At 35.8% G+C, this 18,405-nt stretch overlaps 1 protein-coding gene across 1 annotated transcript; it reads right to left on the minus strand.

The window, feature by feature from the left end:
* Positions 1 to 1,110: 1,110 nt before the first annotated feature.
* Positions 1,111 to 9,769, minus strand: LOC119998212 (condensin complex subunit 3). Its single transcript, XM_038845473.1, has 12 exons — positions 9,348 to 9,769; positions 8,382 to 8,585; positions 7,364 to 7,509; positions 6,768 to 7,033; positions 6,349 to 6,446; positions 5,423 to 5,570; positions 4,907 to 5,346; positions 3,978 to 4,492; positions 3,812 to 3,872; positions 3,378 to 3,656; positions 1,833 to 2,094; positions 1,111 to 1,731 (listed from the first exon to the last, which is right to left on the minus strand). Exons 1-12 carry the CDS (start codon positions 9,708 to 9,710, stop codon positions 1,406 to 1,408), a joined length of 3,108 nt encoding a protein of 1,035 aa, XP_038701401.1. The 5' UTR covers positions 9,711 to 9,769; the 3' UTR covers positions 1,111 to 1,405.
* Between the last annotated feature and the right edge of the window lie 8,636 nt (positions 9,770 to 18,405).

The raw sequence follows: 18,405 nt of genomic DNA on the forward strand, positions 1-18,405 counted from the left end.
TGGATAGAATTCGAAATGACATCCAATATCTGAGGACCATTCTGAAAAGTAGTCTGCTTAGGAACATACGTACTATGACTAGCATCAGCTTGCAAAGGTAGCGTCTGTATGTGCTCATGTGTAAGAACATCTGACAATGGTGGATTATTATCATCATGAGATCCACTCGTCTCTCCTTGAATTTGTTGAGAACGTGCTCTCCGAGTGGAGAATGTAGGCCTATTATGTTTACGCGTGTACACTTCCTTTGCTGAAAAGGGAAAAAATACTGTTAAAAAAACTACATAAACTGTGCTGACAGATCCTTAAATAGGTGTAGTTTTGTCATTTTTAATGGAAAAAAACAATATAAGTGTGTCGTTTTCTTTTTAAAAAACGACATACGCATGTTGTTTTCTTTTACAAATAACGACATAGCCTACCATTTAATTTTAACAAAACCAACACATGCTATCGTTATCCTCGTAGCAAATCAACATGACCTTTCCGTTTTCTATACATAAAAACAGACATGGTATGCCGATTTGCGTCCCACAAATTCTTTCACAAAATCACACACCATTTTACGTTTATACACACCTACTCAAGCTATGTAACTACCCATCTTGTTCGATTTTAGAAATTTCAAAAGTTATATATAATATTTAAGAGATTTACAAATCAAGGCCTTACCTCTACTAAGTCGAGACTGTTGGATGTTGATATTGGCGACTTGTTGGTCGGACTTGGACGTCGATTCTACTATGTAGAATCGGTAGGAGCAAACGTCTGGTTGTGATGAAATCAGTAAAGGGGGGAGATTGAATTGTGGGTTAAATGTGTGTAAACTTCACACTAATATTCCTAATATTGTATAAAACAAGAATAATTTGATCTTTTCACTATAATTTTGTGTGTAAACTTATAACTTTTTAATATAAACTTGTCATACTCAAAAAATAATGTAAAGATAATGTTGATAATGTTTTTGTGATGTGTAGATAAAAATTCCTCTCGGAGATTTACACCACTACTAGCAACAAAATTCATAACTTCACTTCTGTACTGCGGACAATTCAAATCCTTTCTCAAACACCACCAAGGAGAAGCTTACTTATCAGACAACTACTATAGAATTTCAAAGACGCAATCCATTACATAATGGGATCCACCCTATCCCAGAATCTTGATACAGAAGGATGTTCAAAACAGATGGAACGTCTTGGGTTTAATGCCCGGTAGCAATTACAAAACCTCTATCATCCAAAATGGCACCATTACTTTAGCTTGCAGGCTAAACCCAACCCAGGAAACACTAACACATCTAAGAGATTTAATGAATCGAACAAGGAACTAGGTAAACAACCATACAACAACATATGACAGTGCTGAGGAAGCACAACATTTACAGAGATCTGAAACCCATTCATTCACCATAATGTTCCGACACATCAGAATCTTCTTCTGATGTCAGCTCTGAGCCTTCTTCCCCTTCATCATTTTCGTCAATTCTGTTGCCTCTGTTGACAGTCATTTTCGTCATTGCTGCAGTTTTGCTGGCCCTTTGAGAGCGGGTACTAAGAGTGCTAGTTACAGGAGGAACAACAGACGTGGGTGAATGTTCTTCATCAGAAGACTCTTCACACCTCACTCTTCTTCTGGTATGGGATGGTCTGGTCGAGCGTGGGGCCGGTGTTTCAGGCATTGCAACCCTGCTATTAATATCCAGGTCAAAGTCCAGCTCTAACCTTCCTGTGACACATAGCAGTACTCGAACAGTTATTAATCAGAGAAAACAATGTCATTAAAAGCTGAGCCCTCATGAGCTCCCTATAGAATTAAGAGGACTTTACCCAAAACAATATTAGCTTGATCTTGCGACAATTCCTCATCCTGCTGCCCATTTAATGACTGAAGATGCTCCGCCATGCGCTTCAACTCTTTTACAAGATCTTTTTCTGTCAATATGGATTCAACAACAAGATTCAATAGCCTCCTCATCAATTTTATGGCCACTTGTTCTGATGACCGGAAATGCAACAAGACGAGTATCCTACATAGTGCTGAAACATACGCCTTCTCAGCCGGTGTTTTCTTTGCGTGGAACCTTGCCACCTAGACAGAAAATAAAAACAGGATTTTAAGCTTGCAATATTCAATCAAAGTGTCCTTTCTAGGCAACCCATCAAATCCCTGGGTAAAACAATGGTGATTGCTATTAGTGTACTCATAATTTAACCATCATAAAGAGCTATGGGGAAAGGTTTAACATCTCAACTGCATAGGATGGTGTAAAATAGTATCTTCAGTTATATTCAGAAAATGGGAAAAAAAAAAAAAAAAAAGTAACCATGACAGCAGCCAATTAAATTATAAAGCCTATAAAATCATCAACATGTGGGAGATCTTCTCCTGTAGTTCCATGATTCCAAAGCATGACCAATACAATTTAAGGTACATATTTGGAATAACAGCAGGAGAAACAAATAGAAACCAAACAAAAGAAATGGCATCAAAGCATAAAAGAGTAAAACGGACAAATCGATGAGTGGGACTAAGATGTTGTAGTGCTCTCTATGTGTAGAAGCCGATACTGGAACCTCAAATTTCAGAAAATGTTGAGATGCAAGCTCAGAGAGTTGTAATTGAAGCACAGCAACATTATACAATCAATTCTGGAAAGCTATGGATATTCTGTTGCAGAGTACTAGCCAGTTCGAGTAGTTCAGCCAGAGTTTCCCGAGTTTCACCATTTCATACAAAGGGGTCGAATTATGAGAGGATTTCACTGGGTTTTGAACATTTTAAGAGAAGGCACCTATATCTTCTGACTGTTCCTTAGTCATGTCCTTAGACTGCGGTTTCTTAATGTGATTCTTTGCTAATTCTGTTTTACTTTTCAATATTTTTACTGGTTATATGGCTCCAGTTTTGAATTCTCTTTGGATTGAAAAAAAATAAGGGACTCAATACCTTAATAACTTGATCGATTAGAAATGCTGCAAAGCACAAACCGGGAACATGTATCTTCACTTTATCCTGGCTTATAGAGGTACTCCAGAAATAATAGCTTTCTGATTCTCTTTATAAATATATCAAATTTCCAAATGGTGAAACATATTTGAAGTACAAGTCTTCTTGAGATCAACGTGTTTAGATAATTGATATTTGATATGACACAGACGACAAACTGAATTAGCTTTTAACTTTTCATGTTAAAACACTCCATAAATATAGCTTATCATTAATCCCAATCTAAAATGAATGTCGATTTCTAAGTGCATAATATCCAAGTTACTAGACCAAAAGGTGAGTTAAGCAATGAAAATTAGAGAATCATGGTTTTGAACCTTACACTCATGCACCAAATAATAATTATTAAAGCTTACAGTCATTACCTCAGTAGCAATATGTATTGCTAGCCCCTCCTCCCCACATTCAAATGAAGGCTGCCCAGATGCATCTATGGTCTGAGCGAAGTCTCCACTACAACTTTCATCTCTAATTTCAGCATCTTTCACATATATAGGGGCCTGCATCATCTGCAGCATGAATCGTGATGCCTGGACCGCACGCTTACGCTTGTTAGACACAATTAGCGCAGAACCTCCAGCATTTCCATAGATGCCGGGCCACATTGAACGCATGACTAGAACGTAAGCCTTGGACAAACACTTCTGCAATTCGGAGATCAGAATTTATATTCTATAAACATACAAAGGAATTGAAGTTTATATCATTTATATTCTATAGGCATACAAAGGAATTGAAGTTCAAATCGTTTATTTTGCAAAGGCAACCCTCTGTGTACAACACTGAAACTATCACTTACCTTGTGATTAGCTGAGAGGGAAGGGTAGTGCTCAAAGAATACAGATAAACATTGTTTCAACCTGTATGAAGGAAAAAAAAAGGAAAAAAAAAAAGAAACGTAAGATTAAATGATTATCCTTGTAAATAAGACTATCCATAAAACAAAATGAGCTCAAGCAGACTACCTCTGCTGGTCAGTTGTTTCATTGCTGAAATACAGGTTTATTAGTTTGGCTAAGATCAAAGGATGTAAAGAAGCTGGTATGCTCGGATACTTCTCACTAAGTAGAAGAATCTTTGCAAAGCCCTCCCCAAGAACAGCTTCTACTCTGTCATTTTCATCACTTTCTGTAGATTTGCCACAATCATTTTGGTCGAGACCAGCATATAATAGATCAAGCAATTCAATATTTAAATCCCCATCAATTTCAGACAAGTTCACTGTTCTATAATTAACAGTTTCATCTCGAAATTTTGATGAAAGATCCTGCCTCAGGGCTCTGTCAACCTCCTGAGGACCATGCCACATTATGAGATCGAGTAATGCCTTACAAGCTACAGTGCTAATTGGAGCGGGACCTTTGATATAGGAAAGTCTTAACTGCTTTACAAGTTCCTCACTGGGCTTCTTCTCTAACAGCCCAAAAAGGCCAAGACACCTTACAGCAGCTCTCTGCACATCCAAGTGAACATGTTTTGCCTGCAAGTTAAAACAAATAGCTGGTATCATCAAATGAGATCTTGATGCAATGATAAGTGGACAGCCAAACAATTCAAAAAGATATGCATTCAACATGTCCATCATTAATGAATACCCAAGCAAGGAAAGTGCTGAATGGGTTCTTAATCCACTAATAAAACATATGTAATAACTAGCTCCTGAATTTCACCAGTTTTTTAATGATATCATGGCCCGTGCTTAATTAATTCTTTATGCAGATTATACAGTTTTCCTTTTCTTATCTTTTTGTCTTTGGGTATGTGGGTCACTGGGGTGTTGCATTGCTGCGGCTTTCGTACAAATGAATAATTTTTATAGTCTATAACTCTTCAGAATTACTTTAGCTAGGAAAAAAAATAAACAAGCAAACTGTTTTGTGAGATAAATGGATACCCCAGGAAGTAACAAGGACTGCAGTAGCTCATCAGGTCCAATAGCCTTGCACTGAAGCCAGCGAAATGATTTTGCATTTTCCAAGAGAAGGCTAGTCACAGCAAGGCAATGCATCCACTGCATGAAATCTGCAGTTCTCTCCCTGCAAGGTTGGGCAAGCTCCTCTATAACCTCGAGGACAATTTCTTCAAATTCGCCGCTAGCAGCATGGACCTTCATTGCAAAACTGGACACTGCATCAGCCCAGTCTCTGTCTCCACCAAGATTTATTCCGTCTCCAATAACAATTTTGTTCCCTTCATCATCCTCTTCGTGCTCAAGGTGCTGGTGCAATAAATCCTTCACAAATGCACTAGCCAATTTTCTATTTGTAGAATCAGAGAAATCAAGAATTGCCCCGAGCAATAGTAACTGCCGAGATGCAAATCGATAATTTGGTCCTGGAAACCAGCTCATATTAGAATATATTGTTTAATAGGAAAACACAATCAGTAGCAACTATAATACTTCACATACCAGTATCTATATGAGCCTTGGCCAATACTATGAAATCAGAAACCGTTGCAGGAAGTATCCTTTCAAGAAGGTCATTGTTATCTGAAGCCTCTGCTGCATATATTCCAGCTTCAGCGCCCATTGTAGAAGCAGCATCAGAGCCTTTGGCCTGATCAAGCATGTTATTTTCCAACGGCAGTAAAAGTACACTTAATTTAAGTACCTTCTAGCATTTTCTAGTCTTATTAGCCTACCAGAATGATGTGTCAACAATTTATCCAGATTCCCAGATAGTGTGAAACCTTTCCAATAATGAAGACTAACACCTCCGTTATAACAATGCAGAATCTTTTAGACGTAATTTGAAATATATCACTGGGAGTGTGGCAGCAGCATAATCAAAGCCAATAATGTTAAATACTTAAATGGTTAAGTCTACAGTGCAGCACCTTGCATTTATTGAAGATGAAAATTTTACCTGAACGCTGAACCAGTTGTCCATCCAACATGTAGTCATGACTTAACTAGTTTTTCTTGATTCAAAATAGTTAATGGTGTCTTCAGGCTGTAAATCTTATGATCATTTCCTCTTCTCATGCTCCTTTTAGTCCCAACTTTAATAGAATGTCATTAAAATAATGTAATTATAATTTAAGTGATTAATGTACAGACTGTAGACAAGTAGCTTCTCAGCATAACAGCAAGAGAAACTTTGTCGAATGCCACCAACAGAGATTTAGTCTTCAAAAACTCATTAACAAACCAACAGCCACAATGAAATTTCCTAAGAGAATTTAATGATCAATTGTTTATATTCTAAGGAATTATAAGTTCTTCAAGGACTAGACTCCATTAGATCAATTGAAGAAGGTAGGCGCCCTTATTAGTTGATCTTCCTTTAGGCTAGCAAAAGTATTGCTCTATTATGAATATATAACCACACTTACCTGTGCTTCTGTCTGCAAGTGCTTGCATACAGTCCTCCAGAAAAGAGAAACTTCTGGTTCCATCAGCTGTATGTTTTCAGCACAACCTGCTGGGTCTCCTGGCATCAATACAAGACAAGAAAAGCAACTGTCATAACTCATAAGTTGTTTGGGGTCGAGAAATTATCAGCACCATGTCAAATCATATAAACCTACCAGCTTAGATTCCACGAAAATTTCTGGTAAACAAGATCTAATATTTTGTTACAAAAGAAGTAATATTCATGCTCATGAACAAAGTGCGATAGGTCAGTATAATCATTAATGAATGGAAGCAAACATTTAAGAAAGACGTGACTATGATGAGCAGAAATTTTCAGAGGATAATATATGTAGGACTTTAGATATATGGGCAGAAAATTCTCAAAAGCTCTACTAACCTTCGTTTTTGTCAGAGGATAATATATGTTGGTTTATACTTCCACTATCATGTAATTTCACTAGACCGGCTTTCAACAAAGTCACCATCACAGACTCCCCAACATATTCGTATGTTTCCACATCAAGATACTTAAGAAGCTTCACAGGATCTTCGTCACAGCACTTTGCAAACCACTCATCTTTCATTAACTTTAAACACTCTTTTGAGACGACTTCAGAGCGGTCAGCAACTCCTCTTTGAAGAATTAATGTCCTTAGTTTGATGCTTCAATACCAAAAAATTGAAGACAAATAACTATAGAATACTTTTTGTGAGTAAATTCTAAGCAATAGTGAGATAGAAGAAACCATTTCCAGCAGCCCTTGCAGCTGAACGAAGACTAGACATTATTCCATTAAACTTAATTCATAATTTGAATGCAAATCATGAAAAGTATGATGATGATGATGAAGCATCATGATGAATTCCGAATGCTCAGACCCCATGGTCCCCATTCAAAAGCAAGTAAGAAATGAATTGACAACGACTGGAGTTGCTAACTAAAAGTTCAAGCGAAAGGGAAATTTTGCATCATATTCCTAAAGACAAACTCACCTGAGACTTTGAAGAGGAAATCTATTAGCTAGAACATGGTATGCGGCCTTCCGGACTGACTCACTTGCATCCACTGTGCAATCAATGATTACTTGTGAAGTTGCATTTGAAGGAGGCAGTGATAACACAATTGTCTTACGGACCTCCTGCAGTCATGCCACACTTAATGTAGCCTATCAGGAATTCCAATAGATCTTGAAAATAACATTTGCATAAACGATTAGTCATGGAAATATTGCAAAGATACTAGTTAAAAATATCTAATCTCATTCTTCTTCCAAGAAATTATGTAGATAATAGAAAAATTGAAGAAGAATACAGTAAGGTCACTGTGAGCTTCAAAATAAGAAGGAGGTATCAGCACAATTTACTTTTAATACTTGAAAGTACATATACGGTATGATGCAGATATACAAGTGTGCATATGTACTCACTGTATTGGACATCCTATATATCGCCTGCTTGAGTTTATATGTTTGTAATAGAAATTTTACAATTTAACTTGATATACAAGCCTACTTTTCTATAATATGTTCCGTAACAAAATGAGGAAATATAATACTTTGTTTCCATGTTCTTGCCTGATGTTAAAAATTGTGGGCACATTTTAAATTCCCAAATAAGAGACAGATGCAGGCACAAATCATACCAATTTGAATATACCAACTTAGTATCTATCCTTCTCAACTGTTGTCATTTAAAAATAAAATTGTCGGAACCAACAGAAGAAGCATGTTGCATATGAGAAAATATTATTTATTTCCAAGAATTTAGGTTGAGGGAATAAATTAAAATGCCCATGCTTAGAAGGCATAAACCACCATAATAGAGCTTGAATCAATACAACCTCACCTGACTTTGTATCTATTCCTAAACATCAAAGTGAATGCAAGTGAAAGGACACATACTTATGCAGATATAAATGTATAGATGTTCACTTGCGAATTAACCATGCAAAGCGGACATGTTACCAGCTGTGCTTAACATTTCTTTCTCTTGAACCGGTTGAGACACTCACCACATTTTGCTCAAGGGGAAGCACCTCAAGAAATAAATCAAGGATGTCACCGTTCTCAGCATCATTTATGAAGCGTGAAAGAGCCCTAACGGCAAATGTACGTATACCAGGAACCTTGTCCAGTGCCCGAATCTTCATGCATTCTATGACTTCATCCCACAGCTCATTGCTCACCTCGGCATCATCTGGCAACTGCATTATGATCTGCAATAGCAAGCATGCCAAAAAAATGGGGAGAATAGAAGGATTAAATGGTAGGGAAATGGCATTCAACATTCCTACAAAAAAATATCATCATACAATAAAATGAATTGCAGAATCTATTGTTGCTAAACCTAAATGTTACTTGAAACCTGGAAACAAAGTTCCATTTGCTTGAGAAAGAGGATCCAGTGAAGGATCCTCAATAATAAAGTTGAAACAAGGAAAGTGACCGTCTATATGTACATCATTTTCACCAGTAACTGTGCAACCATTACTCTATTCGTGAACTTAGATGCTATCTATTACTCCTCAATTCTGATAGACAGGGCCTGCAAGCTTTAACTGTTTGCCCCTGGAGAAGATTGTTCCATTCTGTCTCAACAAACTCAAGATCTTCCTTAACCACTTTCCCCACCCAATAAAGATGTTAACCAAAAAAGTTAAACAATTAATTGGATTCGGTGCAATGGCACTGTTCAGAAACTATCAAGCCAATGAATAAATATTAATAATTTTCATTTTATTTTCTAATTTTTCACTAACCGACGAGAATTTCACAAAACACTTTATATACCTTGTATTACAAATGCAGAATGCCCAACCAGAAACCAATTGAGCATCAAAACAGTTAATAGTGCCCATCATACAAAATCGGCATTCTACAGAGAAAATTGGAGCTTGAAGCTTCCAAAACCCCGGAATTAACTATACATTCATGGCCATCACTTTCAAAAAAACCAAAGAAAACATTAAAACTCTCACCTCAGATGTGATCTGACAGGCTCGAAACCTCGCCGTCTTGCTGGCAGAAGATGCTGCAACCAGAAGGAACTTAAGGAATTCCTCCAAGAAGCAGTCGCAGTCTGGGTCATTGTTACGGGTGCTGGCGAAGGCGGCAACGAACCTGATGATGCGCTCAGCGGAGGCAATTCGGCGCTGGACCAGGAAAATTGGGGTTAGGGTTTTGGAAAAAGCGGAGACGAAGTGGGCTGGGGACGGTGATTTAGATCGGACGGCGGAGAGCTCCTTGAGCTTGCGAAGGTGTGTGGCATTTGATGTCCTGGCTTCATCCAGAATTTTTGCGATTTGTTGCATCAGTTTCTTCTCTCCCTCTCTGCCCCCCATCTCTCTGTAGGACAACGCTCTCTCTCTCTCAGAGATCTGCAAATATTTCGATTTTTCAGCTTTTTCGTTTTTGTTTGAATTGAAGCGGGAGCTAGTGACTTCTATGATGGGCCGGGCCTTGCGCTGTTTGAGAGCAATGAAATTAAGTCCTGGACCCAGATAACAGTATTCTGTGACTAGTTGTGAGTTGTGACCGACACTCGGGTAAATATTGAAATTTGGGCACAATTTTGTCTTAGGCTTGTATAATTATGTCTAAAGTTTTACAGACAATTGACACTAAGAATACTTTTTAAAATTGTAAAAAAGTGCAATTTAAGGATAATTTGGTCATCTAACTTAAAACATTTTTTGATTTATACCTACAATACCCTTCTTCTTTTCCTCTTCTCCTCTTCTTCTCCTCTTTTCTCCTCTTCTCTCCTCTCTTCTTCTTCTTCTTCTTCTCTCCTCTCAAATTCCACTTGGCTTTTTATGAAGCTTTGTCATTGATACTGTCGCAGGAACCATCTTATTCATCACAATTCCTGCTTTATACAGTAAGTATGAGGAGCACGTCGATAAATATTACAGTATGATTCATAGGAAATTTTCTCAACACTATAAAAAACAAAGAATGAGAACTGATGAGGTGAACATCATCAAATTGATCGGAATGACTCTTGTTTGGTCTTGTTTTCTATTTTTTGTCTTTCTTTTCTTCTCGTATAATAAACAAGAAAATTTAGGGAAATTGATATTGTACAGCTACAGAGATATATCACTATAATATCACCAACACCAAAAATCCATTAAAAAGATACAATTGAACCAGTATACATACTTCCTCTTCCTAATTATTTTTTCTTTCTTGATTTTCTTTTCTTGGTTTGTACCTCTCTTGCTTGTTCTGAAAAAACATTTACAGTTACAGAGATGTATCACTAATACCAAAAATCCACTAAAATGATACAATTGAACTAGAAAGACATGTAATGCAATCAAATTTACATTACGACATTCGTATCATCATTTTATGAGGAAAAGATATAAATTGAACACTAAATTGGACCTTCTGATTAAAAGTATCACTATTGTATCGCAGGTCGTGGAGAGAGAAAATCAAATTTGAGGTTTTTAAAAATCCACTAAAATGATACAATTGATCCAAAAAGACATGTAATGCAATCAAATTTACATTCCAACATTTGTATCATCATTTTATGAGGAAAAGATATAAATTGAACACTAAATTGGACCTTATGATTAAAAGTATCATTATTGTATCGCAATTCGTGGAGAGAGAAAATCAAATTTGAGGTTATTAAAAATCCACTAAAATAATACAATTGAACCAGAAAGATATATAATGCAATCAAATTTACATTCCAATATTTGTATCATCATTTTATGAGGAAAATATATAAATTGAACACTATATTGGATTTTCTGTTTAAAAGTATCACTATTGTATCACAGTTCGTGGAGAGCGAAAATCAAATTTGAGATTATTTTGGTAAAAGCTAGTCCCAGTATACTTTTTTAAAAGGATGTTTTAGTGGTTGTACTTTTTTACAATTAAGTACAATTTAATGTACCGGCCTACAAAAATCCCTAAGTTTTAAATATAAACTAAGACATATTTTTACCCATTAAGCACGTAGTGTATCATGAGTCCAACGTATGAGCTTACGTCTAAATTCTTAAATTTGGGCTCAACTTTGCTATTGCATTTGAAATTCATAAATAATTTGTGTTTAATCTCAGATATGTGAATGATGTTCCATTACATTTAATTTGATAACTAAAATCATTTACGTTTACTTAGGAGTTGTCCATAATTATTTCAAATTGTTGTGTAATTGTAAATGGTTCTTAAAAAAATTTCCAAAGACGCTGCCTCGAGCCCCACAAAAGTTTTTTGTTTGGATTAATGTGATAACATTTTAGAATTAGTCCACCCCCAATACCAAAAACTCCTAACTTCTTCTCATAAGAATTAAGAAGTGGGATATCCTTAAACCTGACAAGATTTTTTACTACAGGTCGGGTGTCAATCTAGCTGATTCTCATTCTTGTATTTCTACCCGATGATCAAGGGTTCAACCCTTTGTGGGTTGCATTTGTGTGAATATTATGTGAGTGTGTGTGAGTTGGAGGGATACATGTGTGTGTTTTTATTGCCAAATAAAAAAACCAGATTTTTTACTCTTAGTCTGAATATTCCTATTCTTCTCATAAAATCATATAAGCAAAATCATCTAATGAAAAATTCTCTTAAGAGTTTGCATATCATTCCACCAAAGAAAATTAACTACCACAATTTCCAACCATGCTCAGAAAGAATGGATTGACATACAAAAAATCAAAGCGCATAGCTATAGTGGCCAAAAATCATCAGGCCTATTTTTCTCAAGTATGGCTCAAAACCCATTCAGTTCTTTGACTAATGAGGCCCATGGCTCATGTTTTATGTACCAACTCTACTATGGTCACCTTGGACTTTCAACGAATATGCCAGTGGGCCGCCACAAGTATGACAGCTATACACTAAAATTTTACTATTCACATCACGTGCATGACTGGACAGTCTGTTCACATCATTCTCAGATCAGTCAACCTATTGCCCAAACCTTTCTCTTTGACTCGCCCTCATCATTTGCCTAAGCCGCAATTGTGAGAGTCTACCTCAAGGTTCGACCATCATAAACTTTTCTTCGGCTTCAAGCTTGCAAAGTTTGTTGCTCCATGCAACCTTGTAACTTGCACCCGTCCTATCACGACGGACGAGTTGCAATCGATGACATTCTTTTAATTACCAATCTTATCAGTTCCTATTTCTGACACACATCACTTTCAAAATATCCCACTACAAATTATCCTTGAGATTTGACCTCGCATGACGTGATGTCATCTTCATTTTCTATATAAACATTTTCTTCTCCTAAAAGAAGGGAGGTCGATCAAAATATATCAGAGACTACATTCTCCATTACTGATTTTATTTTGGCCAACACCCCACCAACACTGAGGTTTTTTCGATTGTTTTCTACCTACATGCCTTGCACGTTGCTGATGGTCTACGTCAACTTTTCATCGATTGTAATTTGAGCACCTTCAATGCCCACCTTAAGCTTATCCTTTGAAAGATAATCGATGCACACTTTGAGTTTTTATGACAATACACAAAGAGAAGCCAATGAAATCATCTCCACCAGGGGGCATATCATTCGTAGTAACAAGTAATTGTGTGGCGTTCTTGAGATGAATGAAAGATGACACCATCCAAAGAAATTTATCCAGCATTATTCTGAAAATTTTCAATGAGTATAGGTATATGATTTTCCCAAACCATGCAACCGGAGCACACGAGATTTTGAACCACTGGACTGTACTTGTTTATGACACAGGTTTGAACGAATGGCAACATTATAATTTCATTCTTCCAAGAAGCAAGAAACACAAGAACCCCTACCCCAAGGATGTTGAACAATTGGTAAATGCTTGTATACTTTGTGCATTATTTACCATGAATGTTATGATATTCACTAATTTAAAGCAACTGTGTATTTGACATGTAAGTTACTACAATGTTCTACTATCAAATTCAAGTGATAATGGCCCCCTAAAGCTTCATACAATGTGGGACACCTCACAACAAGGAGATGAATCATAAGTTATTATAAAATCTTTGATTATCTTACATTTAGATCTTATTGAAAAATTTACATATGTTGCCTATTATGTAGGGTTGATTGCGGCTTGATTTGTATGTACATGATTGAGTAGATTATCAACCACATGAGCATTGCAAAGTTACTGATCAAAGATGACAAATTGATGTACTAGGCAAGTGTGGTTCATCAATTTCTGAATGACAAAACCTACTCATGGGATATAAATTTGTACAATACATTTCAAGTGCTTCGAAGGTAATCATCTTTTGTCTTCCAAGACATATGTAGCATTTTGGATAGTAAACTGAGTTGTTAAAATAAATGTATGGTTGTTTTGATGGATAAGCTTATAACTTAATTACGCTATTCGTCAAGTTAATTACATGTTGGAACCCAATTATTAAACATCAGAAAATTTGAATTACATGTTTTGATGTTCTTATTAGACACAACATGACTTCTTAAGAATTTTGACAAAAAATAACCTAAACTCTAAACAATAAACCCTAAAGCCTAAACCCTATAATTAAATATCATAAAATTTTAGTTACATGTTTTGATGTTGTTATTACATAGAGCATGACTTTTGATCTTTTCTTAAAAAAATCAACCTTAACCCTAAACAATAAAACCATAAAGCCTAAACCCCAAACTATAAACCCTAATCCGTAAATCTCAATCCTAAAGCCTAAACCTAGAGTCGAATCCACAAGGAAACAAATGCAATTTTGGTTAATGAATGCAAACAACTAACTAAAAAGCTAAACGCAAAGAATAAAAAATAAAGTGTGGAAAAGTAAAAAGGCCGAGAGCTCGGTAAACATGTGAACACATTTGTAACCAAATTAAAAACATCTAGCCTCTAATCCTTCCTAGTGGATGCTCATTTCTCATGCTCGAGGTATAATTACAAACACGCACAACCAAACACAATGCATTATGCGATACTATTAACTATGCATATGCAAAGGAAACCTAGAGAAAGAAAGCAATTCTACACTATTCCTACAACAATGGTGGCTTGGATCCTATGAGAGAATGAGAACAACTAGGGTCTTAGCCCTTTTTTCTCTCTAAAAATACCTATCTACGCCTGCAAAACTGTTCCCCATTGGTTACAATTTAGATTTATCCAAAAAGACATCAAAAAATTTGTCATGAAAATGCAGGTCGCGATAGGGTGTCTAGATAACTCCTGAAGGTGTTCAAACAACTGATCTTCATCAAGTTCTCATTGAAGGCTCTATTTCATTTTCAAAGGAAATGTCCGAACACCTAGGGAGGGTGCCCCAACACCTCATTGGAAAAAATACCCAGAAAGTGCTCCAACTTGCACAAATCAGGTCTAATTCCTACAAAACCAAAGGAAAACACTTGTAAGTGTAAAACTAAGCTAAAACACAATAAAATACGTTAGCTAAGTGTTAGAACACCCTAATTAAAGGACATTATAACCTTAGAGGTCCAATCAATTGTACAAACAAAAAAAGTGGGCCCGAACTAGTAATTTTTAAGAGTCTCCAAATCCGACAGACAACCCTGCCAATAGTTGCTGAGTAATTATATTTTGGGTCATTGGGCAACCGAGTCAGACTGGGTTACTTAATTGTTTAATATTTTTATTTATTGGATTACGAATCACTCAATGATTTACTTTGTAATAATAAAGTCTTTTGATTATTTTGCAGGAACCAAAAATCAAACTAGAAGAAGAGAGGTAGAAGAAGAAGAATGAGAGGTTGAAGAAGAGATTTCTTTCATTTAAAAATCTTAAAGAGGTAACGACTCTAAAGAGCCTAAATACCAGTACTGTCTTGTACAATACCAGGATAAGATATAAAGTGAACTTCACAGAATAAATTGGGCCTAAATACAATATGGGCTAAGCCATAATCAAAGAATAAAACAAAGCCCAAAAGTACAAACAAAAAATAAGGTCTTCAAGAAGTAAGCCCAATACAAAAGAAACAAACAGCAGAGTTGCTCATCGCCTAGAGTACATCGAAATCGCAGTAGAGAAGAGGACTTCGCAGTAGAGATTCTGGCACCTCCCTCAAGTTGGACCAGATTGAGATCAAACATGTTCAACTTGGAGACCAGATGTTGGAGGTGAGGAGCTGAAAGTGGTTTTGTGAGAAGATCACTAGGTTGATCCTCTGACCTAAGGTAAGATAATTTGATTTTTCCTGCTTGTATCTTTATTCAGATGAAGTGTAGATCTATCTTGATGTGCTTAGTTCTTTCATGAAATATTGGGTTGTGACTAATGTAGATAGCTACCTGATTATTGCAGAAAAAACTCATAGGATAGTTGGGTTGAAATCTGATTTCATTGAGAAGATGGGAGACCCAAGTGATCTCACTTGTAGTAGACGCAATTGCCCTATATTATGCTTCTGCTGAAGACTTAGAAATTGTAGGTTGCTTCTTTGATTTCCAGGAGATAAGAGATTCTCCTAATTTGATACAGTAACCTGTAACAGATCTTCTGTTGTCGATGCAAGATGCCCAATCAGCATGACAATATGCTTTAACCTGCATTTGGTTAGTAGAAGCATAGAAAATCCCTGTTGCAGGAGTTCCTTTTAAATATTGAACTATCCTATGTGCAACATTTAGATATGTGTCTCTAGGTGTCTTCATATATTGACTTAGATGATTAACAGAATAGCTAATGTCACATCTAGTAATTGTTAAATACATCAACCTGCCTATCAACCTTCTATATTGTAGAGGATTTTCTAAAAGAATTCTTGTGTCTAGAGATAATTTTGTGTTAGTGTCAGAAGGTGTGTGACTGATTTTGGCATTAGTGAGATTGGTGTCATTTATTAAATGAAGAGTATATTTTCTTTGACAGAGATGAAGACCAGAATTTGTTTTATAGACTTCTAAGCCTATAAAATATTGTAAAGAACCTAAATCTTTTATTTTGAAGTATTTAGCTATTTATCTTTTAGCTTGTTGTATAAGGTTGATGGCATTGCCACCTAGAGCCATGTCATCAACATATAAAAAATAAGTAATGTACTAGTACCCTTATGTAGAAAAAAATAGAGAGTAGTCTGATTTACTTTGTGTGTAACCAAAAGCTATTAAGGCTTGACTACACTTAGCATTTCATTGCCTAGAAGCTTGTTTAAGACTATAGATAGATTTTTTAAGTTTACAAACTAGAGTTTTATCTGTGTTAGGGTAACCTGAAGGAGTCTTCATGTAGACTTCCTCTTCTAAGTCCCCATTAAGGAAAGCATTATGCACATCAATGTGATGTATGTGCCATTTGTGCATACTAGCTAAAGCCAAAAAAATCCTAACAGTTGTAATTTTTACTATTGGAGCAAAAGTTTCTTTACTTTGATTGAAACCTTGAACAACTAACCTTGCTTTATATCTTTCTAAAGTTCCATCAGCATTATACTTTAGTTTATGAATCCATTTACATCTTATGGCTTTTCTTCCTTGTGGTAGTTTGATTAATTCCCATGTGTTGTTAGAACTCAATGCTTGTAATTCCAAATGCATAGCTTCACACCATCTGTTATCTTTTAAAACCTTAGTATAATGCTTAGGTTCCTTGTGTAAAGGCAATGGATGCAATGAAATGAGTATGAAATGTATGATAATTTGATGCTATGTTATTGCAATGGTAATCTCTTAAATAAGTTTGCATATTTCTGCTTCTATGAGATCTGCCAAGAGTGAGTTGCTGTGGTGAAACTGTTAATGTGTTGTATGTGGTGTTGTGTTATGGAACAACTTGTGTATTGGTTTCTGTGGTATGAGATTGTGACTTGTGAAGAAAAGGGAATTCTGATTCATAAAAGTGAACATCTCTTTATATGAAAATGTCTTGGTTTTCTAGGTCTAGAAGTCTATATCCCCTTGTGCCTAAGGGGTATCCTAGAAGGACACAAGACTTGGCTTTGGGTTGAAATTTGGAAGAATGATGTTTATTATCCTTAGCTAGACAGTAACAACCAAAGACCTTTAAGGTTTTGTAATCAAATGTTTTATTGTATCGTATACTATAAGGAGATTGTTTGTCTAGTAATATACTAGGCATTTTGTTGATCAAGAAAACTATTGTTTGAGTACAAAATGACCAATAATTCTCTGGCAGACCACTATGTAACCTTAGGTTCTAGCTACATTCAAAATATGTCGGTGTTTCCTCTCAACAACTCCATTTTGTTGAGGGGTATAAGGACAAGTAGTTTGATGTTGAATTCCTCACTCTAAGTAGTGAGTTGGCATAAGAAATTCCTAACCATTATCTGATCTAATGATCCTAAAGGTTTTGTTAAATTTGTCTTAACAAATTCTATGAAGCCTTTTTAGTATGTCCTTAGATTTATTAGTCATCAAAAAAATCTATGTCATTCTAGAATGATCATCTACTATAGTTAAGAAGTATTAATAACCTTCTATGGAAGATACTAAGTTAGGTCGCCAAATATCTATATGAATTAGATCAAAACAGTGTTCTATAACAGAAGTACTAGTACCAAAAGATATTCTTTTCATTTTTTCAATTACACAATCCTGATAGTATAGCATAGAATCCTTAGGTACATTATATATCAACTTAAGTACATTCACAGAAGGATTAAAAATAGCATTAATATAAACAGAGTGATCTAATTGAACATGTTGGTCAGGATTGAGGATGTGGAGGTCCTTAAGCATCATTCCCAAGCCAATCTTCTCCAAAGTGATTGTGTCTTGCAATTCACATTTTCCTTTTGTAAAAATCACATCATATTTGTTGGTTTTGGTTAACTTACTTATTGATATCAAGTTAAAATTGAATGTAGGAACACATAAAACTTCTGTCAATGTTATTCTGGTGTAATTCTCACTGTTCCAATGTGAGATATTGTGTGTTTCTATCCATTAGGTAAGTGAACATCGGAATGATGTATTTCATGAAAAGTTTCATATAATGATGCATGACATACTATATGATCTAATGCACCACAGAGCCTGCCTGAGCTTGCATATTTTGACAATTGTTTGTTTGAGTAGTCCTAGTTTGC

The sequence above is a fragment of the Tripterygium wilfordii genome, chromosome 5 (genome assembly GCF_013401445.1).
Source record: "Tripterygium wilfordii isolate XIE 37 chromosome 5, ASM1340144v1, whole genome shotgun sequence".
Lineage (NCBI taxonomy): Eukaryota > Viridiplantae > Streptophyta > Magnoliopsida > Celastrales > Celastraceae > Tripterygium > Tripterygium wilfordii.